Source organism: Dermochelys coriacea, chromosome 1, assembly GCF_009764565.3.
Source record: "Dermochelys coriacea isolate rDerCor1 chromosome 1, rDerCor1.pri.v4, whole genome shotgun sequence".
NCBI classification, from domain to species: domain Eukaryota; kingdom Metazoa; phylum Chordata; order Testudines; family Dermochelyidae; genus Dermochelys; species Dermochelys coriacea.
Genome location: NC_050068.2, coordinates 265351841 through 265375661, shown reverse-complemented (window position 1 = coordinate 265375661; position 23821 = coordinate 265351841). Strand labels below are relative to the sequence as shown.

The 23821-nt window shown below is 48.3% G+C and overlaps 1 protein-coding gene across 4 annotated transcripts; it reads right to left on the bottom strand.

The window, feature by feature from the left end:
• Window positions 1-431: 431 nt before the first annotated feature.
• On the bottom strand, window positions 432-9764 carry TMEM140 (transmembrane protein 140). 4 transcript variants are annotated; one of them, XM_038417041.2, is made up of 4 exons: window positions 9570-9764; window positions 5105-5190; window positions 3463-3647; window positions 432-1197 (listed from the first exon to the last, which is right to left on the bottom strand). In XM_038417041.2, the coding sequence occupies exon 4, from the start codon at window positions 1138-1140 to the stop codon at window positions 556-558; it is 585 nt and encodes a 194-aa protein (XP_038272969.1). In that variant the 5' UTR covers window positions 1141-1197; window positions 3463-3647; window positions 5105-5190; window positions 9570-9764; the 3' UTR covers window positions 432-555. The 4 variants fall into 4 exon arrangements, with proteins under 4 accessions (XP_038272969.1, XP_043347270.1, XP_043347277.1 ...); XM_043491335.1 differs by having other exon boundaries at window positions 3550-3647; XM_043491342.1 differs by lacking the exon at window positions 3463-3647 and having other exon boundaries at window positions 432-1194.
• Window positions 9765-23821: the final 14057 nt, after the last annotated feature.

Below are 23821 nucleotides of genomic sequence, written 5' to 3'. Positions count from 1 at the left end.
TAATTGGGAAAGAGCCCGTTTGGAAATGTCCCAAAATCCTCCCAAAATCTTAAACCCACCTTCCTGGGGAAGGTTTGATAAAAATCCTCACCAATTTGCATAGGTGACCACAGACCCAAACCCTTGGATCTTAACAATGAAAAAGCATTCAGATTCTTAAAAGAAGAATTTTAATAGAAGAAAAAATAAAAAAGAATCACCTCTGTAAAATCAGGATGGTAAATAACTTACTGGGTAATTTAGATTCAAAACAGAGAATCCCTCTAGGCAAAACCTTAAGTTATAAAAAGACACAAAGAGGAGTATCCATTCCATTCAGCACATATGATTTCTTTAAATGGCTGAGAAAATAAGAAGCTAATGCATATCTAGCTAGATTACTTACTAAATTCTAAGACTCCATTCCTGTTCTGTCCCCAGCAAAGACAGAGAGAGAGAGAGAGGCTTTGTTTCTCCCCACAGCTTCTGAAAGTATTTTGTCTCCTCATTGGTCATTTTGGTCAGGTGCCAGTGAGCTCCCACAAGCTAGTACTGAGTCTTCCTCCATCTCTGCCTTCAGACCTGCAAGGCTGGGGCCTGCTTCTCAGGGGAAGGGCTGCCCTTTTCAGGAACCTCGTTGAACCATGTGAAGTACACAGCAGCAAAAAGCTGGAGCAGCAGCAGGGCCTGAGCCCCAGCTAGTGCCATGAAACCCCCATTGAGTTCAGAGAGATGAAGCCAAACCCAGGTCTGGAGCAGAAACAAGCTGAGGCCACCAGCCAGAAGCGCAGCCGAGAGGCTCAGCACCACAAGGGTCACTCCCCAGGCCTCTCTGGTGTTTGCACATTGGGCCTGTATGATTAAAAAGGGGGAGAAGCTACAGAGGACCTGGACAGTGTATACACAGAGCCTTGCCATCACTAGCTCAACCTGGCCAACCCCCATGTCCATCAGGTCCTTGAATTCTAGGCACTGCAGCTCTCCAGCCATCTGGTTCCACAGGCAGAAGTTGTAGAAGCCGATTCTTTTGTGGGGCAGGTTGACGATGTTCCCAGCTTTCCACATCAGGGCATACGGCATCAAGAAAAAGGACCCTCCAGCCAGGAGGAGCATGGTCCGATAGAGCCAGCGCGCCCCAGTTTTCTGCTGCAACAGACCCATTTTAGTTTCCACACTGGCTCCTCAGGATCACAGTCTCACCATCCTCAAAGAGACCTGCTGTGAGACATGAATGGGGAGAGCCCTCACTTTCAGTGTTCATGCCAGTAATTCCACTGCTTCCTCCATGCCCAGGTAACACACTGACTGAGGAAGTGGTGCAGCTCCTTCTCATGGCTGGTCCACTAGAGGATAACAGCTTACTAGTGCTCAGAGACTAAGGTCAGAAGGGACCATCGTGATCAGAGTCTGACCTCCTGCACGCTGCAGGCCACAGAACTCACCAGCCACTCCTGTAATAGACCCCTCATCTCTGGCCGAGTTAGTGAAGTCCTCAAATTTTAATTTAAAGATTTCAACTTACTGCGAATCCACCATTTACTCTAGTTTAAACCTGCAAGTGACTCTTGCCCCATGCTGCAGAGGAACGTGAAAAAGTCCCAGGGTCTCTTCCCCAGGGTCAGACTGGCAAATTCCTCCCTGACTCCAAATCTGGTGATCAGTTAGATCCTGAGCATGTGGGCAACACCCACCCACTGGAAAGAATTCTTTGTAGTAACTCAGAGCCGCCCCCAGCTAGTGTCCCATATCCAGCTGTTGGAGATTTTTTGCTACTGGCAGTTGCCAGTGGGCCATACACCATTGTAGGCAGTCCCATCATATTATTGCTTCTATTGCTAAAGGGGGCAGTTTGGTTGCTGAAGGGATGGGGTCTGTAGTGTGGGCTGAAGAGCTGAAGTTCAAAGGCTGCTGACTGCTTATATGAGGGGCTGTTACACTGTTAGTTTCCTGCATGTGGCAAATAGGGATTTTACTTCTTCTGGAAACAAGCAAGGGAAGAAATGAGCAAATTCTGTGACTTAACCAGGGGAACATTTATACATTAAACTAGAAGCAAACAAGAGTTCCTGACCCCACACTGGGCTGCAGGTACAAAGGTTAAAATTTCAGCTGCCTGTGAAGTGGGGCTCCAGTTCGAAATGTGATTAGAAATACCCTTGCAGGGTTCTGTTCTCACCAATCCCACCGCCAGTTTGCTCTGGTGACAAGCCAGGAGACGGTTGTCCTACTGGCCAGCCCCGCGCATGCCAGCTGGGATCTGCAGCTCAGCCTGTGCTCGGCCTTCCTCTCGCCAGTACCAGTAATGACGATTCTGGCTGACGATATACGAGATAGACCAGAGGCTTTGGCCCCCTCCCATAGCTCTGCTAGCTGGGCAGTGCTCACTGGAGGACAAACAGGGCTGTAGCAGGAGGGGCTAACACATGTGACATGAGGCTGAGTCACTTGTCTGACTGTAACCCTGCTGAAGGGCTGCCATCCTAGAGACAGAGGCTGAGGGAACTGAGGAGGCAGCACGGTTAAGCTGCTTTAAGGCATTTTCAGTTTTTCCAGTGCCCACCCCTGCAGAGACGCTGCCAAGAACTGGAAGGCATCACATCCATTTTGCCTCATTTGAAGGCCCAGCAATATGGGACCTTAAAGGGATGGGGGAGGGGACATGGGATACCAGAGCATAACCTCACATTAGAAACTGACACCGATTTCATTGTTCCACAACTCCTCCTTCTGTATTTGTGTGGGGGGGGAGAGAAGGGGGGAAGTGGGGACAACAGGAAACGAGCAGAGACACCCACCATCAGCAGGGGAACTCTAGAGATAATCAAAACGCTTCCTCCAGCCCCCTGTAAGAGCAGTAAAGGCAAATGGGTCAGGTTCTGACTTTTATACATGTGTACACACTCCCTCCCCAAACTGACTTCCTTCAGGGACAGTCAGGCAAAGGAGGGGGGGAAATTTGGCTCCATGGGAGAAAGAGTATGGATTGTCTATACCTATTCAACTCATGCCTTATTGGCTAGGTTCCCAGCTACCAAGAGGGAAAGTGAAAGTGCCTCACTGGAAACATGCCCACATGATCCAGTTGATAATGCCAGTAGTTATAACCATGACACATTATTATGGCCTTAATCTGGAAAAGGAAAAAAAACCCACTAAAAGAAGCAGCTCTTAAGCAAAATGGTCACTGTGAGGAGGAGAGGGGTGAGCGTTGCCTAGCTTCAACCTAAAGATCTCTGTCAGGGACCTTCCAGATACAAACTTTTCTTGGCTGGACTAGGAGTCAGTTATTAGGCCAGTTAGTTGCCAAGCTTGATAACATGAAAGCCTTGGTGTCATTCACTGTAAATGCCTAGATTAGCAGCACTGTCTCCTCCCATGGAAAGCACTTTTGCTTTCAGTTCTGGTGACAATAAGCATGAATCATGGGAAAACCAACATAAGAGGTGGGATTCCTATTGCCTGAAGTGGCAATTAGGTACCTACCTTTCTCTCCTGAATCCCAATGGAGGGAACTAAACAATCTGACTGTGGCCCCGAGACCCCAAGGAGACAGGTGCTGTGGGAATCAACCTGCAGTTTGTCTTGTTCAGCCTGACTTTTTGGCAGACTTCACTGGCCTTAGCTCCTTAGCTTCCTTTCAGCTGTATTTTTGTGGCTTGTGGTTTAGGCTGAAAAACAAAAGCAGTGGTAAAAGGAGAGTCCCCAGCAGGCCTACACAGGGAAAAGGATCAGCAGGAACCGCTGCCTCAGCCTCTTGAGGATAGGGTGACCAGATGTCCCGATTTCATAGGGAATGTCCCGATATTTGGAGCTTTTTCTTATATAGACTCCTATTATTCCCCACCCCGTCCCGATTTTTCCACACTTGCTGTCTGGTCACCCTGCTCAAGGATGATTTGCTGGTTGGGTCTGCATGTAGGTATCAACAAGGGACTGGGAGTGAGCAGGGGCCTGCCTAAGCCGTGCTTGGCTTTGAACACTTCAGAGAGAGAGAGAGCATTTGCCTCTTCAAGCATAGTTAAGGATAAGACTATGTTACAGATTCTGTGACTTTCAGAGACCTCCGTGACATTTTCCAGCCCTGGGGTGGCAGGCTGGGTCTGTCAGCTGACGGGGGCTTTGGAGCTCTGAGCTGCCGTGGGCAGTGGGGGCCAGGTGTCGGATCCCCTTCTTCTGCAGTGGGGCTCAGGCTCTTATCCCCGCCTCCCCACTTGGGGAGGACAGGGGGAGGACTGGAGCCCATTTTGTCACAGTTCTTTTTAGTGAAAGTCAGGGACAGGTCAGGGCTTCTGGGAATGTTTGTTTATTGCCTTCAGCCTGTCCCTGACTTTCACTAAAAATAACCATGACAAAATCTGAACCTGAAGCATAGTTCCTGGAGTGTATTCCCTTGGTGGGGTATCCTCCCCTATGTATCCCCCACTCAGTTTAACAGGTCCACCCTCAGATGTTTGGTTCTGGCAATGAGGACTTTGAATCATAGAGTATCAGAGTTGGAAGGGACTTCAGGAGGTCATCCAGTCCAACCCCCTGCTTAAAAAGCAGCACCAATCCCCAATTTTTGCCCCAGATCCCTAAATGGTCCCCTCAAGGATTGAAGTCACAACCCTGTTTTAGCAGGCCAATGCTGAAACCACTGAGCTATCCCTGCCCCCTTCACTGAACTCCCTTTGGATCCTGCCATCACCACTCCATTGGCTGTCACCACTGAGCAATGCAGGACAGGTGCTGTCTCCCAGCGCCTGACGGTTATCGCATGGGGAGAAGATACAGTTAAAGCCTCTAAACCACAAGCTCAAACCATGTTTTAAGTGTATCATGGTGGGACGGCTGTGCTGTGCTCAGGGCGTGGCTGCAGCACAGGTAGTTCCTGGGAATCCTCAGTGCTTCCAGCCCCTGTGCTGAGAGCCCAGGACAGGGATCTGAACCCGCATCTCCCAGACAGTGCTTGCAGCAGTAAGCCGGTCTCGACGCTAACCAACAGGCCACAAGCCATCTTTCTGCCATTGACAAAGGCTTAGCACCTACAGTGTTGGTGCCCCCTTCCCTCCCCCCAACCTGTTCACCCACTCTTCAGAGGTGAGGGGCCCCAGTTCTCTCAGCATTACCCCTAGATCATCAATACCTCACTTCTGCTTCCACGTGCTTCGCTTAGAGATCTTCTGGCAAAGCTTGAATGTGCTCCTGCGCTTGTCAGTGGGGTCCAGTGCACTGTAACAAACACACAAGCAGCTCAGAAGTGGGTGAAAGCCAGAGCCGGGGGCGGGGAGACTACAGGGCAGGTTCTTAGTTGACTAGATTAATAGTTCCCAATTGATTTCCACCTGGGATGCCCTGCCACCCTCCCCAAAAGACCCTGGTTTCTTGCTACAGCCTGCCCCATCTAAAGGGGGATGAGACTCGGGGGGGGGGGGGTGGTGGTTACAGCAACAAAAAAAAAAACTACTTGGCTGACTTGGGGTTCTGGGCCTGTCATGGGGTGGGGCAGGAGCTGGGGCCAGGCTGGCAGCCTGGGGTGGCCTGGCGTGGGAACAGACACTAGCCTGGTGGCCAGAGAAGGGCTGGCTTGGGAGTGGGCGCCGGGCTGCCAGCCTGGGGCTGGCTGGCATGGGAGCAGGCATGGGGCTGCCAGCCTGAGAAAGGCTGGTGTGGGAGCGGTTGCTGGGCTGGTGGCCTGCGGAGGGCTGGTGTGGGAGCGGGCATGGGGCTGGTGGCCTGGGGAGGGCTGGTGTGGGAGCCGGCGCTGGCAGAGGGTGTATTTAGTTATGAGATCATAATTTGGCTTGGCTGGATTCGATTTAAAGGTTAGATGTTGGTAATGTCGATTTTAGCTGACGCACTGACATCAACACACAGGAACTGGATGGGTAACAGCTGGCAGGAGTGCAGCCTTCCCCTCTTTCTGCCTACAGTGATCGGGTGGCACCAGCCAGCAAGGCCCCGTCCCCCATCCTGTTTCCAGCTGGCACTTGCTGCAAGCTGCAGTGTCTGATAAGTGGGCAGGTGCCAGGCAGTGGCCAGTTACGTGTAGCCTCTGTTGCTCGCCCTTTGGCCCTTTACTTGCTCCCCCTCCCACTGCTTTGCCCCTTTTCCCCTGCTCCCCACCCCCGCCAGCCCCTCTGCTCCTCCATATCCCCACTGGTGGGACTCGTCCTGCTCCCAGTGCTCTGCGGAGAACCAGCCCCTGGTCAGAACACTCAACTCACCAGCAACTTGGCCGGCTTGCTCCTTCCTTCCCCCACTGCCTCTGGCTGGGCAGGCACCCTGGGAAAGCCCAAGACAACTCCGGCTCGGGGTGCTGGCCATGAGGTGCTGAGACCTGCATGTGATGTCCAGCCTGTTCAAGCTCTGACCCTGCAGGCTCCACAGCAACCCCCCGGGTAGGGGCTTAGCACCCTCTTCACCTGCGCTCCCCCCCACCGCCCTGGATCCTTCCCCCAGGGACAGTGGGGCTGCTCTGTCCCCTAGGCACCCCCCACCCCCGACCTACTGAGCCATCTCTCTGGCTGGGCTCCACTGCAGAAGCCCCTGCAGTCAGGTTCCCCGGGCCCCGATGCACAATGCATCCTTAGGGTTTAACCTCTTCCTGCCTGCGCTGTAGCTGGGGGATAAGAAGTGGCTGGATTGTCAGTGGCCAGCAGCAGCCTGGAGGTGGTAGCTGCCTTTTGATATTGTGTGGGCAGGAACCAGGAAGGGACAAGCTGCTTCCAGCCACAGGGGAGGTGCGGGAGGAGGGATGAGCTCTGCAAAGACAGGGACAAGGTCATCCCTTCCCCCGCACCCACTCCCTCCCACCCTGTGGCTGGAAGCAGTTCCTATCCCTTCCCTCCCGTATAGTGCCTAAGCTTCTGCTGGCCATGTTCTGGCAGAGCCCTGGCAGAAATCGGACGGGGGGGGGATGTGACCCTGCATGCCCCCTCTCCCCCTCCACACACACACACATTTCTTTTTAACTCAGGGAGGCTCAGTTAACTTGATGTTAATTTTAACATTTGTACTGCTTAGTTCTGACTGATAGTCATTGAACTCACTTGAATAAGAGTAATTTTACCAGGTGTCCCATATTCAGCATAGGGAAATATGGTCACCCTAGTTAAAGGGCAGTTCTCTCTCACCAAGGCATTTTGGGGCTCTGTAATTATGCAATCTTATTTTCTCCTGTAATGATTTTCAAGTGAAATGTGCACTGTTTACAAATAGAAGCTGCTGTTTTCAAGCTGTCAGATCTGTGACCTCACCCTGGGATCTGAAAGGCAAGCTGGCTTCTTTCTGGCTCAGTTCCATATCTGTAGCCCTAAGGACATCACTGTAACCTGGGGAAGATTTTTGTCTGCAGCTGGAATGTAGCTACCTACTGATCTGTGGATTAGCTGCTCTCCCATGGCTGCATTGTCTCTGCAGCGCTAATCATAAAAAATTAAGGTACTTCTTACTCACACAAATAATCCCATTGACTTCATTGGGCATAGCAATCATACAGGGCCAGAACCAAACCCCATGGACATTAAGCAGTTTGTATCAGACTCTCCTAGCATAACTAGGCTGAATCCAGTTTCTCCGTTTCCTTTGCTATCACACAAGACTTTCCAGAACATCTGATGCAATATGACCCCTTGTGCTACCAGCTAATTTTGTGTAAATTGATTCAGCTGCTTAATAATTAAAAGAGGTTCAATTTTTAACAGAGGAGAACACTTCAATTTAAAAATTGAGGTTTTTTGGATGGGATCCATGACAGGACTCAGGTGTTGCAACACTGAGCATCACAGCCCCTAACTTTTATGTGCCTAGAAAATCCCAGGAACAATACTGCAATCCACAAAGCTTGAGTGAGGGGCTTCAGTTCCCTATGCATTGAATGGGGAGAGATGGGAGCCTTAGAGTGGGACCCAAAAAAGCCAGCATGCTAAGCAGGGAGCCACCTAAGCTAGCCAAGGTGAGATGCCAATAAGAGGGGTGTGTGCTAAGAATACCCAGTCTCTCAGAGATAGGCACCTACATCCAGGCTGTGGGGAGGTGCCTAGCGCTGCTAGCCATCCACGACCAAGAACCTGCTGCCTGGAGTCAGGCAGCTTAGGCACCTAAGCCACTTCTTGAGGAAAGGAGTTAGGTGCCTGCCTTGCTCCACACAGAACAGCCAGAGGAATTGCCTGGGAGGCGGGAGATCCTGGTTCAATTCCCATCCCTCTATGTCAGAAGCAGAGAAAGGGTTTGATCCCCAGCTCTTAGGAGAGGGCTGTAACCACAGAACTATAGGCTATTCTGAGGTGGGGCTCCCTCAAGGTCTCCTGTTGAAGCTGTTCCACTGTGGAGAAATAATGAAAGCATATTGGAGCATGGGGACTGGCACTGGGGTCCCCTGCCTCTCGAGTGGGTGCTCGACTCACTGGACTACAAAACCATTCTCTCTCTCCCCAGCACAACGACTGTTCAAGTGTTTCAACACAGTGGAACAGGGGGAGACCCCTGTTCAAAGCCTTTCTCCCCCTCTGGCAGAAAGGGGAGTAGTGAACCTGGGCCTCCCACATCCCACACTATCACTCTAACCTCTGGGCTAAAAGCATAAGGTGGATGCTTCTGCCACCCCACCTGATCAGGCCCCACATGCGAGTTAGGCTGCTCAGTGGCAGAAGGCCTGTCTTCCCTGGTTTGGGACTCACTCTGGGGCTTAGGCATCCGGACACATATAGGGAGGCGGCAGCGTGCAAGTCAGAGGCAGAACCACAGAAGTGAGGAAACTTTTGCTCTGAACATGTAGGTGGAAATGAGATTAGATGCCTAAAGGATTCAGGGGTGGGGGATTCTGGATCACAGTGGAGCTAACACTGGGACATAGGTGCCTAATCCCCTTTGAAGATCTGGGCCTTAACAATTACTTGTAACATGAAAACTAAAAATAATGGGAGCTGATTCTGTTCTCAGTTACTCTGTTTTTTCATGGTTATAATACGCCACTGAAATCAATGGTGTTGCTCATGAATTGCCCTGGTGCGAGAAAAAAATCAGTCCGAGGAGATGTGAACACTGATAGGGACATTTGCTAATATGCTAATAGGACAAATGCTAATAACCAAATTTTTACTTTCTCAATCAATTCAACTGACATCCTCAAGTAGAAATCTGATCCTTTGCAAAAAGAGAGCGTGGAAAGTAGTTTCAGGTGCATCACCTACTCTCTTGAGCCCAATTACCTATTTCTGTGATTCTTTTCAGTCACGTTTTTTCCCATTTAAAAATTTTGCTTTCTCTCCCCTCTTGCTGTGCAAAAATCTCATGCAAACAACAAAGGAAGCTGACTATACAGAGAGTACTGCCAAATTCACAGAGTAAACAACAGGGGAAATTGACTATGCTGAAACTAACTATACCCATAATGCACTCAAATACACAAAGGAATCAAACTGAAAAAATAAATATATTTCTCCCGGATCTCTTTGCATTAGACTGATTTTAGGCATTCCATATATAACAGCAATAGGTAAACAATTCAGACAGAAGTAGGATTTTTACTTTGATAGTTTCCCTTTAAAAGACTCAGGAAGGAATGGCTCAAAGAGACATTGCTCCTAGCCCTCCAGCAGGATACTTACATGAAGACCACCATTATGCTGATTGCTGAACCCAAAAAGAAACACCAGCAAGAGGAAGCACTTGAAGTCTTTTTCAGTTTATCCTCTTTAGTAAGGTTCAACAGCCCTGTCTCAGATAGAGCAGGAGAGCAAAACTCAAGCCTATCCCCCTTTGAAACTATGTACTTATGCTGATAATCTTTGCCACAACACTCAGCAGATTTCACTTTCATTTTGATTGTTTGGGACTTCCCACACAATAATGGTTCTAGGTCATATGAATGTTCCCAGTCCCACGCCCTATTTTTAACCAATTTACAAAACAAACTTAGCATGTAGCTGGAGAGCTCAGGCAGGTTTGCATTTATTTCCTCAGCTGCTACTAAAAAAGGGGTTACTTGCTAAGAGTAAAGCAGGGTTTCACTAGAAACTTTTGCCAGTATAGCAATGTCAGTTACGGTTGTGATGCTTTTACAACTTTTCTATACCAATAAAAGCCCTAGTTTAGATAGTTATACTGGCCTAAAAGTGATTTTGCTGGGGTACCTTATTTTGCTTGGGGAACAGATATAAGCTATACTGGCAAAAGCACTTTTGCTGGTATAAGCTGTACTCACAGTAGGAGGGTTTGGACATATAGCTATACTATTCTAGCTTTTCTAGTATAGGCCCTGAAATAATTCCTGAGTGTCTGCCCTTCACACACACACACACACACACACACACACACACACACACACACATTGTCTATGAAATTCTCGGTCTCTTAGCCACTGTGTAGTGTGCACAGTTCCTATCTGCCAACTATTTCTCAGAAGAGTTCCATGTGGCTAGGCAGGTAACTAGAGTGGTGTGGAGGCAATGACATGAAGGAGAACAATACCTGCCCCAAAGAACTGTGCCGAGGATTAGTTCTAGAATCTATTTAAAATGCTCAGATTGTGTAAATAAGTGTACAGATTATTTTTACCTTCAACAGAATCAGTCAGGAGTTGAGATCAGAGCCCCAGAAAAAAGCAGCAATTACACCAGCTTTTTGAACTCTGATACGTCCAGTCTTCATCAAGTCACCCAAAACTATGCAAAATCAGAGAGTGGTAAAGGGAGGGTTTTTTAGCTTTAGGATCATTAGTCATCTTGGGATCATTAGTCACAGCAAAGAATATACACAGAATTGATTTGCTTACAGTGTAGAATGAGCATGGACTATGAAATGGAATTCTAACCTGTTCCCCATTCACACTAACAGATCATTTACACAAACAAGTGGAAGAATTAAGTGCTTTGAAGCAAAAATATTAATTCACCTTTTTGACTCAAATTTGTACACAAATTTGTTGAAGAAAGCACCTTGAACTCACCATGACCAGAATTCAGACAGCCTAGACTGGGAGCTATTTAACAGTGACCTAAAGAAGAAAATCTAAGGGTATGTCCACACTGGCAGAGTTACAGCACTGCTCAGAGAGTGCTGAAGGGAAACTGCTGTTGTGTGTTCACACTGACAGCTGCCTGCACAATAGCATGTTCACACTTGCGGCACTTGCAGCGGTATCTGGAGCGGTGCACTCTGGGCAGCTATCCCACAGAGCACCTCTTCCTCTTCTGCCACTAACAGTTGTGGGAAGGTGGAGGGGGTCGCAGGGCATCCTGGATCCTGTCCCAGTGCCCTGTGATGCACTGCTTCTCATCCCAGCAATCCCTATGCTTCCGTCCACATTTGGTGACATCTTTCAACAGTTTGCATACTATGCGCCCTGCCCTGCCTCTTTTGGGCTGCAGGAATGGATCCCAAACTGCTGACCAATATGTTGCTCGCTCTGACCAACACGTCACAAGTGGCCGTGGAGTTATTCCTTAAACTACAAAGTATTGTTCCTGGAGGGGTCTGCCTGGGAGAACAGGTCCGGAGGGCTTATTCAGCCCGGGTTGCTGCCGCTGGGGTGAGCAGGTCCTTAAAAGGGGAGGGGCCATGTGCTCAGGAGTGCACTCACAAGATTGTACCTCCCATAAAGGCCTTTTGCCTGGACCGCCTGGCCAGTGGTTCACCGCGTTGAATCTTCCATCGTGCCTCAGGAAGACTTACCTTTATCGCACCATCCATTGCTGTGCTCTGGGACACTTACCTTGAAGGTTCCTGACATCTCCAGTGCCGTGCCTGTCCTGGAAGCATGAGTATGTGAGTGTGAGTGTGACCTTCCCCCTTCCTTTGAGCTTAGCTATCAGTATAATAAACGTGCTGCTTTCTGGTGGGTCATTAGTCTTTCCTAAGCTTTCTAGCTGGCCCAATTTTGGGTAACATGGGTACCTTGACAGCTGCAAGGAGCGGTTCAACAACAGGCTGAGCAAGTGCAAAATGACTGTTGAGTGTCCTTTTGGCTGTTTAAAGGTCTGCTGGTGCTGCCTATATGGGAAGCTGGACCTGGCCGATGACAATATTCCTATACTTATAGTCACATGCTGTATGCTGCATAATATTTGGGAAGGGAAGGATGAAAGTTTCACTCGGGACTGGACCATTGAAGCTCAGCGCCTGAAGGCTGCATTTGAACAGCCAGGGACCAGGGCTATTAGAGGGGCATAGCGTGGGGCCATAAGGATCAGGGATGCTTTGAGGCAGCAATTTGAAGCTGAAAGCCACTAATATTTGTTTCTGTACTTGGGATTGCAGTGCTTGTAATGATAGGAGGTGATTGGTCCACAAGATGCAAGAGGGGCCTTAACATAATTGTTGCTTTGCAGTGCTCTTTTTGCTTTCACTTAATAGAATAAAGATTGCTTCCAAACAAACACAATTCTTTTATAAAGAGACAACAACAAGAGGAGAGAGTCAAAAGAAAAAATACATCAGCAGAGAGGGGGATGGGGGAAGGGAACATCCAAGGAGAGGAGGGGGTCCCTGGGATGCCTAAAGATTTGTGTACATCCAGGGATCATGTCTAGCCTTCACCTCTGGAGTACAATGCAGCAGGTGCTGTACTTCAGCAGGGCCAAACTGCAGAGGGAGGAGCATTGAGTGTAGTGGGAGTTCGCAGTACTGGACTGTGAGGAGGGAGGAGTGGAATGCTGCGGGTAAAGACTGGAGTCAGGAGGTTGATAAAAGTGTGTTGGTGGTGTGTATGGAGCGCATGGGAAAGAGTTTTGTGACAGTGGTTGCAGGGGAGGGCGGGCGTGCTAGTAGTGCCTGAGGCATGTCCGCTTGGCACTCCATAACATTTAAGAGCCACTCTGTGGCTACATTCTGGCACACCTCATTCCCCTTTCAGTCTCTCTTCTTGGTGTCCCACTACTCCTTAGATTCTTGTTTTCCGGCCACAGAGTGCATCATGACATCACGCAGAAAGTCCTCTTTAGTTCTTTGTAAAAAGAAAAGGAGTACTTGTGGCACCTTAGAGACTAACAAATTTATTTGAGCATAAGCTTTCGTGAGCTACAGCTCACTTCGTTGGATGCATTCAGTGGAAAATACAGTGGGGAGATGATTTATATACACAGAGAACATGAAACAATGGGTGTTACTATACACACTGTAAGGAGAGTGATCACTTAAGATGAGCTATTACCAGCAGGAGAGCGGAGGCGGGGGGTAGGGGGGGAGGAAGAAAACCTTTTGTAGTGATAATCAAGGTGGACCATTTCCAGTAGTTGACAAGAACGTCTGAGGAACGGGGGGGGGGGGGGGAATAACATGGGGAAATAGTTTTACTTTGTGTAATGACCCATCCACTTCCACTCTCTATTCAAGTCTAAGTTTAATTGTATCCAGTTTGCAAATTAATTCCAATTCAGGAGTCTGTTTTTGAAGTTTTTTTGTTGAAGTATTGCCAATTTTAGGTCTGTAATCGAGTGACCAGAGAGATTGAAGTGTTCTCCAACTGGTTTTTGAATGTTATAATTCTTGACGTCTGATTTGTGTCCATTTATTCTTTTACGTAGAGACTGTCCAGTTTGGCCAATGTACATGGCAGAGGGGCATTGCTGGCACATGATGGCATATATCACATTGGTAGATGCGCAGGTGAACGAGCCTCTGATAGTGTGGCTGAAGTGATTAGGCCCTATGATGGTGTCCCCTGAATAGATATGTGGACAGAGTTGGCAACGGGCTTTGTTGCAAGGATAGGTTCCTGGGTTAGTGGTTCTGTTGTGTGGTGTGTGGTTGCTGGTGAGTATTTGCTTCAGGTTGGGGGGCTGTCTGTAAGCAAGGACAGACCTGTCTCCCAAGATCTGAGAGAGTGATGGGTCGTTCTTCGGGATAGGTTGTAGATCCTTGATGATGCGTTGGAGAGGTTTTAGTTGGGGGCTGAAGGTGATGGCTAGTGGCGTTCTGTTATTTTCTTTGTTGGGCCTGTCCTGTAGTAGGTGACTTCTGGATATTCTTCTGGCTCTGTCAATCTGTTTCTTCACTTCAGCAGGTGGGTACTGTAGTTGTAAGAATGCATGATAGAGATCTTGTAGGTGTTTGTCTCTGTCTGAGGGGTTGGAGCAAATGCGGTTATATCGTAGAGCTTGGCTGTAGACAATGAATTGTGTGGTGTGATCTGGGTGAAAGCTGGAGGCATGTAGGTAGGAATAGCGGTCAATAGGTTTCCGGTATAGGGTGGTGTTTATGTGACCATCGCTTATTAGTGTCCAGGAAGTGTGTTCAGGAAGTGGATCTCTTGTATGGACTGGTCCAGGCTGAGGTTGATGGTGGGATGGAAATTGTTGAAATCATGGTGGAATTCCTCCAGGGCTTCTTTTCCATGGGTCCAGATGATGAAGATGTCATCAGTGTAGTGCAAGTAGAGTAGGGGCATTAGGGGACAAGAGCAGAGGAAGCATTGTTCTAAGTCAGCCATAAAAATGTTGGCATACTGTGGGGCCATTTGGGTACCCATCGCAGTGCCGCTGATTTGAAGGTATACATTGTCCCCAAATGTGAAGTAGTTATGGGTCAGGACGAAGTCACAAAGTTCAGCCACCAGGTTTGCCGTGACATTATCGGGGATACTGTTCCTGATGGCTTGTAGAGCATCTTTGTGTGGAATGTTGGTGTAGAGGGCTTCTACATCCATAGTGGCCAGGATGGTGTTTTTAGGAAGATCACCGATGGATTGTAGTTTCCTCAGAAAGTCTCAAAGTGGTGAGAAAGTGGTGTCTCAAAGATAGCTGGGAGTGCTGGTAGCGTAGGGCCTGAGGAGGGAGTCTACATAGCCAGACAATCCTGCTGTCAGGGTGCCAATGCCTGAGATGATGGGGCATCCAGGTTTTCCAGGTTTATGGATCTTGGGTAGCAGATAGAATACCCCAGGTCGGGGTTCCAGGGGTGTGTCTGTGCGGATTTGTTCTTGTGCTTTTTCAGGGAGTTTCTTGAGCAAATGCTGTAGTTTCTTTTGGTAACCCTCAGTGGGATCAGAGGGTAATGGCTGTAGAAAGTGGTGTTGGAGAGCTGCCTAGCAGCCTCTTGTTCATATTCCGACCTATTCATGGTGACGACAGCACCTCCTTTGTCAGCCTTTTTGATTATGATGTCAGAGTTGTTTCTGAGGCTGTGGATGGCATTGTGTTCTGCATGGCTGAGGTTATGGGGCAAGTGATGCTGCTTTTCCACAATTTCAGCCCATGCACATCAGCGGAAGCACTCTATGTAGAAGTCCAGTCTGTTGTTTCGATCTTCAGGACGAATCTACCCAGAATCTTTCTTTTTGTAGTCTTGATAGGAAGCTCTCTGTGGGTTAGTATGTTGTTCAGAGGTGTGTTGAAAATATTCCTTGAGTCGGAGGCATCAAAAATAGGATTCTAGGTCACCACAGAATGTATCATGTTCGTGGGGTGGAGGGGCAGAAGGAGAGGCCCCGAGATAGGACAGATTCTTCTGCTGGGCTAAGAGTATAGTTGGGTAGATTAACAATGTTGCTGTGTGGGTTAAGGGAACCACTGTTGTGGCCCCTTGTGGCATGTAGTAGTTTGGATAGTTTAGTGTCCTTTTTCTTTTGTAGAGAAGCAAAGTGTGTGTTGTACATGGCTTGGCTAGTTTTTGTAGAGTCCAGCAACAAGGAAGTTTGTGTGGAAGGTTGGTTCTTTATGAGAGTATCCAGTTTTGAGAGCTCATTCTTAATCTTTCCCTGTTTGCTGTAGAGGATGTTGATCAGGTGGTTCCACAGTTTCTTTGAGAGCATGTGGCACAAGCTGTCAGCATAGTCTGTGTGGTATGTAGATTGTAATGGATTTTTTATCTTCAGTCCTTTTGCTATGATGTTCATCTGTATCCCACCTCTGCCACCAGTTGTCACGGAGTCCCCGGCGATGCTCTGGAACTGCTCCCCATGAAGCCAGTCAGGACTCTGGGGAAGTCTCCTTTCCGTGAGCAGCCTGTCTTCAGGACACACAGCTCACACAGCTTCCACCTTCCTGGGTCTGACCTTGGAGCATTCAGCATCCTCTGCCCCTCCGTGCGCTTCCCACAGCGAATCCGCCCAGGTGAGGTCCTGGGGAAGCCAGAGGGTCCTGCCCCCCAACTCCGCAGTCAGACATGACTCTCGGCCAGCCAGTAAAACAGAAGGTTTATTAGACGACAGGAATATGGTCTAACACAGAGCTTGTAGGTGCAGAGAGCAGGACCCCTCAGCTGGGTCCATTTTGGGGGGCAGTGAGCCAGACAACCACGTCTGCACTTCACTCCTCGTCCCCTGCCAGCCCCAAACTGAAACTCTCTCCAGCCCCTCCTCCTCTGGGCTTTGTTCCTTTCCCGGGCCAGGAGGTCACCTGATTCCATTGTTCTCCAGCCCTTTAGCTCTCACCTTGCAGGGGGAAAGGACCAGGCCATCAGTTGCCAGGAAACAGGGTGTCAGCCATTCTCTGTGTCCAGACCCCTGCACACACCTGCCCTCTAGAGCTCTGCAATGATCATACACTCTTATCCCACCACCTAAATACTTAAGAATTGCATAGGGGAAACTGAGGCACCCCCACAATATTCAGAGGAAACATTAAGAACAGTCCTGCTTCATCACATCTCTTCCCACTTTGAGCCCGAACTGAGTGGGGTCACTTTAGCCGGTGACCTGGGGAAGTTTGAAGCCACCAACATTCCCATGGATGCCCCAGCATCTCTCCCGTTCCTTGGTGGGAGTTACACCAGACCCTTCCAGTTTCACGCCCTCCCTTAGGTCGGGGTTGGTCGATAGCACTCGCATGCTGCATGTGGGAAGGTTTATGCGGCCCGTGACTTTTGCCACCCCAAAACCCCCAGGGGTCAAACTGGGATCGGGTCTTCTCCCAGCGCTCCAGTCTGGAGGGCTGCAATTCGGGCTTTCTTGGTTCAGAGCCCCCATCTTGACCTGGGCCACATACTGTTCACTTACAGAACTAGCATGAAGACATTCCTTTCTCAACAACCTTGTCTCCCCAACAAGCTGGCCAAACACAGCCACTGTTTAACTTTCTTAACAGCTTTCACTCCATCTGAGACCTTCTCAAAGCTATCCACACTGGATCTTTCAACAGGAAAGTCAGTGGCTTCATTCACAATAGAAAATTTTTGGCTGTTAAGAACTGAAACTTTCTTGATTAAATCACTTTCACACCCTTCAGTTGCAGTAAACTGCTTGCAAAGACTACCATGAGGATTCCTTTCCCTAGGGGCTTTTCTATGCAACAATTCACCCTTCACAGAAATTCTGCCCTTACCCTCTTCACCTAGGGCTTGGTCTAGAGGAACACTTTTCTGAGCAACAACAGACTCTTTCTGGGTCTCACTTACATCCAGAATTACCTCTGGCCCATCAGGCGGATTCCTACACAATCCCCTTTCAGGCAAACTTACAGACTTCCTAGATAAAAGGTTAGAAGCAGTCTCCTTCCCTTTGCCACATACAAGTTCAGGAATCTTTTCCTTCTTGTTACAGGTTTCCACACCCTCAGTAGGTAACACAATCAAATCACCTTTCTGCTCTGCTTGTGCCCTGGTTAGGAGCTCATCCTGATTAGACTGAGTTGCTACACCCTTTCCCAACAACACACTAGCAACAGGCAAAATACAAGCACCAGAATTGTCAGGTCTTTGTGATTTTACATAGACACTAACTGGATGCGACCTAGTTACAGTGCCATTCTCCCTAGGAGACACAAACTTAGGACCATTCCCTTCCTGGGCTTTAGCTGAATCCAGAACCAACTCAGAGACAACTGCACTATTCTCAACCATCACAGACTGAAAGGCCCCTTCTGTCTCTTCCACAGGCAAAGAAGAGCCGGAGACACTTTCTCCTTTCCCAGACACACAGCTTGGGATCTCATTCCCCTGGTCCCATCATACAGGGCTGTTCACAGACAACTGCTTGGAGACCAGGGTAGCTCCCTCCATAGGCAAGTCAATACCTCTGACAGACACAGACACATTTCCTTCACTGTCACACTTCTCCACCCAGCTAACAGGTAAGGTACAGGGACACTCATCTTCCACTCTCCTCGCTTTCCCCAACTGCTGACTAGAGAAAGCCATCAGCTCACAAGGCTGCATAGACTCATCCAAACTTTCTCTACCAAGCACCTTGCCACTCCCAACAGATAACCTGCCCTGCCTGTGTCTTCCCCCATCAGCTGGGGTCTCAGCTCCCACTGTGCTCAGTGCTGCCCTTGCTGTCCCAATGGGGGTAGGCAGCGAGCTCGCTGCTTTCCTCACTGCATCAGAGCCAGTGTGAGCCCCCTCTCCCGTGTGCAAGGGGGCAGGGAGCATCTCTTTGTCCCACCCAGCCCCAGGGGTCTGGTTACAGGCAGGCAGGTATCCTGAGCCTAGCAGCTCCTCCCTGCATTTTCACTGACCATTTCCCTCTCCACCGATTGGTTCCCTGGATTCAAATTCAAACTCTCAGCAGTTACAGGACCAGGGGCTGGATTCTGTCCCAAAGAGACACAGTCAGTCACCCCACAACAGGGTCTCGCAGCTGGTATCCTGGAGAACCCCAACGACCAGCCAGCCCTACCCTTCCTGGGTCTGCACAGGGATCTGGGCCATAGGCAGGGCAAGGGGCTTCAGATGATGTCTGTCTGTATCTGTATGAGTTTTTTCATGAAGTTGATAGATTTCCACTCCATACGGCTAAATTCAGTGCCTTGCATAATGACAGGTTTCAGAGTAGCAGCCATATTAGTCTGTATTCGCAAAAAGAAAAGGAGGACTTGTGGCACCTTAGAGACTAACAAATTTATTTGAGCATAAGCTTTTGTGAGCTACAGCTCACTTCATCGGATGCATTCAGTGGAAAATACAGTGGGGAGATTTATATGCACAGAGAACATGAAACAATGGGTATTACCATACACACTGTAACCAGAGTGATCACTTAAAGTGAGCTATTACCAGGAGGAGAACGGGGGAGAAAAAAACTTTTGTAGTGATAATCAAGGTGGGCCATTTCCAGCAGGTGACAAGAACGTCTGACGAACAGTGTGTGTGTGGGGGGGGGAGGGATAAACATGGGAAAATAGTTTTACTTTGTGTAATGCTTGATAGAGCATCATAGAGCTTGGCTGTGGACAATGGATCGTGTGGTGTAGGCATTAGGGGACGAGAGCTGAGGAAGTGTTGTTCTAAGTCAGCCATAAAAATGTTGGCATACTGTGGGGCCATGCAGGTACCCATAGCAGTGCCGCTGATTTGAAGATATACATTGTCCCCAAATGTGAAATAGTTGTGGGTAAGGACAAAGTCACAAAGTTCAGCCACCAGGTTTGCCGTGACATTATCGGGGATAATCAGCAGCACTGCTATGGGTACCCGCCTGGCCCCACAGTATGCCAACATTTTAATGACTGACTTAGAACAACGCTTCCTCAGCTCTCGTCCCCAATGCCTCTACTCTACTTGCGCTACATTGATGACATCTTCATCATCTGGACCCATGGAAAAGAAGCCCTTGAGGAATTCCACCATGATTTCAACAATTTCCATCCCACCATCAACCTCAGCCTGGACCTGTCCACACAAGAGATCCACTTTCTGGACACTACAGTGCTAATAAGCGATGGTCACACCACCCTATACCGGAAACCTACTGACCGCTATTCCTACCTACATGCCTCCAGCTTTCACCCAGATCACACCACACGATCCATTGTCTACAGCCAAGCTCTACGATATAACCGCATTTGCTCCAACCCCTCAGACAGAGACAAACACCTACAAGATCTCTATCATGCATTCTTACAACTACAGTACCCACCTGCTGAAGTGAAGAAACAGATTGACAGAGCCAGAAGAATACCCAGAAGTCACCTACTACAGGACAGGCCCAACAAAGAAAATAACAGAAGGCCACTAGCCATCACCTTCAGCCCCCAACTAAAACCTCTCCAACGCATCATCAAGGATCTACAACCTATCCTGAAGGACGACCCATCACTCTCTCAGATCTTGGGAGACAGGCCTGTCCTTGCTTACAGACAGCCCCCCAATCTGAAGCAAATACTCACCAGCAACCAATCACCACACAACAGAACCACTAACCCAGGAACCTATCCTTGCAACAAAGCCCGTTGCCAACTCTGTCCACATATCTATTCAGGGGACACCATCATAGGGCCTAATCACTTCAGCCACACTATCAGAGGCTCGTTCACCTGCGCATCTACCAATGTGGTATACGCCATCATGTGCCAGCAATGCCCCTCTGCCATGTACATTGGCCAAACTGGACAGTCTCTACATAAAAGAAGAAATGGACACAAATCAGACGTCAAGAATTATAACATTCAAAAACCAGTAGGAGAGCACTTCAATCTCTCTGGTCACTCGATTACAGACCTAAAAGTGGCTATCCTTCAATAAAAAAACTTCAAAAACAGACTCCATCGAGAGACTGCTGAATTGGAATTAATTTGCAAATTGGATACAATTAACTTAGGCTTGAATAGAGACTGGAAGTGGATGGGTCATTACACAAAGTAAAACTATTTCCCCATGTTTATTCCCCTCCCCCCCCACTGTTCCTCAGACGTTCTTGTCAATTACTGGAAATGGCCTACCTTGATTATCACTACAAAAGGTCCCGTCCCCCCCCCCGCCCCGCTCTCCTCCTGTTAATAGCTCACCTTAAGTGATCACTCTGGTTCTAGTATGTATGGTAACACTCATTGTTTCATGTTCTCTGTGTATATAAATCTCCCCACTGTATTTTCCACTGAATGCATCCGATGAAATGACGAAAGCTTATGCTCAAATAAATTTGTTAGTCTCTAAGGTGCCACAAGTCCTCCTTTTCTTTTTGTGAATATAGACTAACACAGCTGCTACTCTGAAACCTGTCATTTTACTTATTGTCATTGTTGGCCATATCTTTTACTGCTTGCTTTGCTTCACTATTTGTTTTCCAAGGATGCTGGGTTTGTGTTCCTCTGATAGAAAAGGAGTACTTGGAGGCAGGATTCCCTAGGTACCTTGCCCTGAGGCCTTTTTCTGCAGCCATAGTAGGAGAGCAGCAGCCATGAGCCAAGTCTCAGGAAGTAACATCCTCACATTCCTTCTAAATTATGTCAAAACATTGTAATATCGGGCTGGTAAGAAGACACCATTGCCAGATAAGCAAGGAATCTCCTAAGATGTTTAAAGAAAATTTGTTTGATGACACTCTACCTGGCAAGGAATTACTTATCAACAGTTATAGGTGTGAAAACTATATTGTTTAGCTCTATGGTTTCTGTCTACTTCTTTGATTGTTTCTGTTGCATAATTAATTTTACAAGATTTAAATCAACTAAGATGATGGGATATGAATGGGTAAAAAATTATTTCACAATATGTTAGGATTGGTCAAAGAATTATTTTCTAATATTTTTGTAAAATGATTGGTTAAGGTATAGCTAAGCAGATCTCAAGTTTCACTAGATAAATTGAGGTCCAAGAAGGAGACCAGCTGGGAAGGAAAAAGAAAGGAAAAGGGAAAAGAATAATAGGAAGGAAAGACCTGAAAGAAGGACTCATCCCCCAAGACATAGCCTGAGAGCAGAGCTGCAAAGAATCCTCTGCATGACTGTGACGTGACGCAACCAGAACGAAGATGAGACTGAACTTGCCTGGGCAACAGGAAAAGACCAACTGTGTGATCAGGATTGGTGAGCATAGCATTGTATGCTTAGCATGTGTATTTTGCTTGGTAATTGTTCATAAATAGAGGACAAGGATATTACTGTGTATAGCTCTTTCACTGGTAAAAAGATCCTGGAAACGCACAGAAGCGTATGCCCTGAGCCATAGGAAATGGGTAAGGATGAGTACTTAAATGAACCAGATTATGCCCGGAAACCTAGGAATTGGGTATGGGTGGCCCTGAGCCCTAGAAACTGAGTAAGGGTAGGTGTCTTTCGCTCAGAGCCCTAGGAATTGGGAAAGGGGGAAGGTGTGTAAATCAACCAGGTTATGCCTTGAGTCCTAGGAACTGAGTAAAGGTAGGTGCCCTAGAGTGTGTGGGTAGCAGCCCCAAATTTGCCACTGCTGTTGAGGCTGCTATACATGGAGGTAGGGTGTGTCAAGGCCAGTGAGGAGTGTGTGTGTGGCGGGCATGACCTCCTAGTAAATGTACCATCGTTTTAAACTGGTACTGTAATTTGTTATCCTGGTGAGGTATCAATACTGTCAGCAACATTTGCATGCTGGACCTAACCCACTTCATGTTTTCTCTCAACTGCAGGAAAACCTGCTGGAACTGCCAGCTGGAGAGAAGCAAGTGTGAACCTTCTGTGCAAAGGCTATAAAGCTACTCATGTCTGTAAGTCTTTACAGGATAAAGCCCTAACATTTCATATACCGATCTCATTACTCACATGCATGGAGTGAGTGTGTAAAGGTTTGAAGCTTTGAACTGAAACGAACTATCTTGAGATCGCTACTGGCTCAGGATACAGCTGAAGCAGCTACAGATACAGCATTATCCTGCAAAAAGAAAAGGAGTACTTGTGGCACCTTAGAGACTAACAAATTTATTAGAGCATAAGCTTTCGTGAGCTACAGCTCACTTCATGCATCCGATGAAGTGAGCTGTAGCTCACGAAAGCTTATGCTCTAATAAATTTGTTAGTCTCTAAGGTGCCACAAGTACTCCTTTTCTTTTTGCGAATACAGACTAACACGGCTGCTACTCTGAAACCTAGCATTATCCTGTTTACTTACAATATCCTGTTGCTCAATGCACAAAAGGAGGGAGTCAACTCTATATACTTTGGATGCTGCTTGTTACTGTGACATTCCCAGGGCACAGGGAGGCTGTGTTTGTTGTGGTATAAAGCCGAGTAAATATCCTATTGGGGATCTCCATTATCTGACCCACATTTCATGTGAGCATGAATATTTTCCACAATGCTAACAGATACACATTTCCAGGAGAGGGCTGTCAGGTTTGTATAATTTTTGGTGGTGCCCAGAATGGGTCCAAGTCCTTCCCCCCCCCACACCTACATTGTAGGACAATCTATATTTTTTAAAATAATGTAAAAATGGACTGGAAACAGTAAGTGTTTAACAGTTTCCCTCTATTGCACCACTGTCACTGCACATGCTCCTAGGGCTTCTCTCAGGTCCAGGGAGTTACATTTCCCCGGAGCAAGAAATCCTCATTCAAAAACAAGAGCAACAAGAGTTCAAAGGGGAAACTGACAGTCAACAAACTTTTCCCCACCCTCAACTCCAGAGAGAGATTGGGAGGGTGGGGGAGAGACTTCAGCTGCATCCCGGGAGAAGCCCTGAAAGGAGCTGCTCATGTGCAGGAGGTGCAGTGAGAAGTCCTGCTGGCCACGGGGCAGCAGGAGGCTACATTGCACCCAGGGAGACAGAGGGGAAAGAAACTGGGAGGGGGGAGGAGAAGCAGTGAAGTTGTTTGCAGCGAGGAGACAGGAAAACAGCCCAAGTTTCTCCCCCCAAAGTGGAGATGGGGAGGAGGAAATGTGTGGGAGGGGTTGGAGTGCCCTGGCTACAGCCACAAAGAAGGGAAACTAGCAAAAGAAAAGAAAAGCGGAGGAGAGGAAGGAAAAGAAAAAGCCCAAAGCAGGCTGAGCAGCCACCTGGGGCTCCCTGAGCTGCTGCAGTCACTCACTCCTCTGAAGCTCCACCCAAATGCCTCAGCCTGCCACCGGTGCCGCTCCCTTTTGTAGCTGGAAGCGGCTGGCGAGCGAACACTGCGCAGAGCGGCAGGACAGCTGCCCGCTGCCCAGGGCGCAGGCAGGGATGCTCTGGGGGAGGCACACGGGGCGGCAGGTGGGGCTGGGGGATGTTCCAGGTGAGGGGCGCCAGGCTGGGCTGG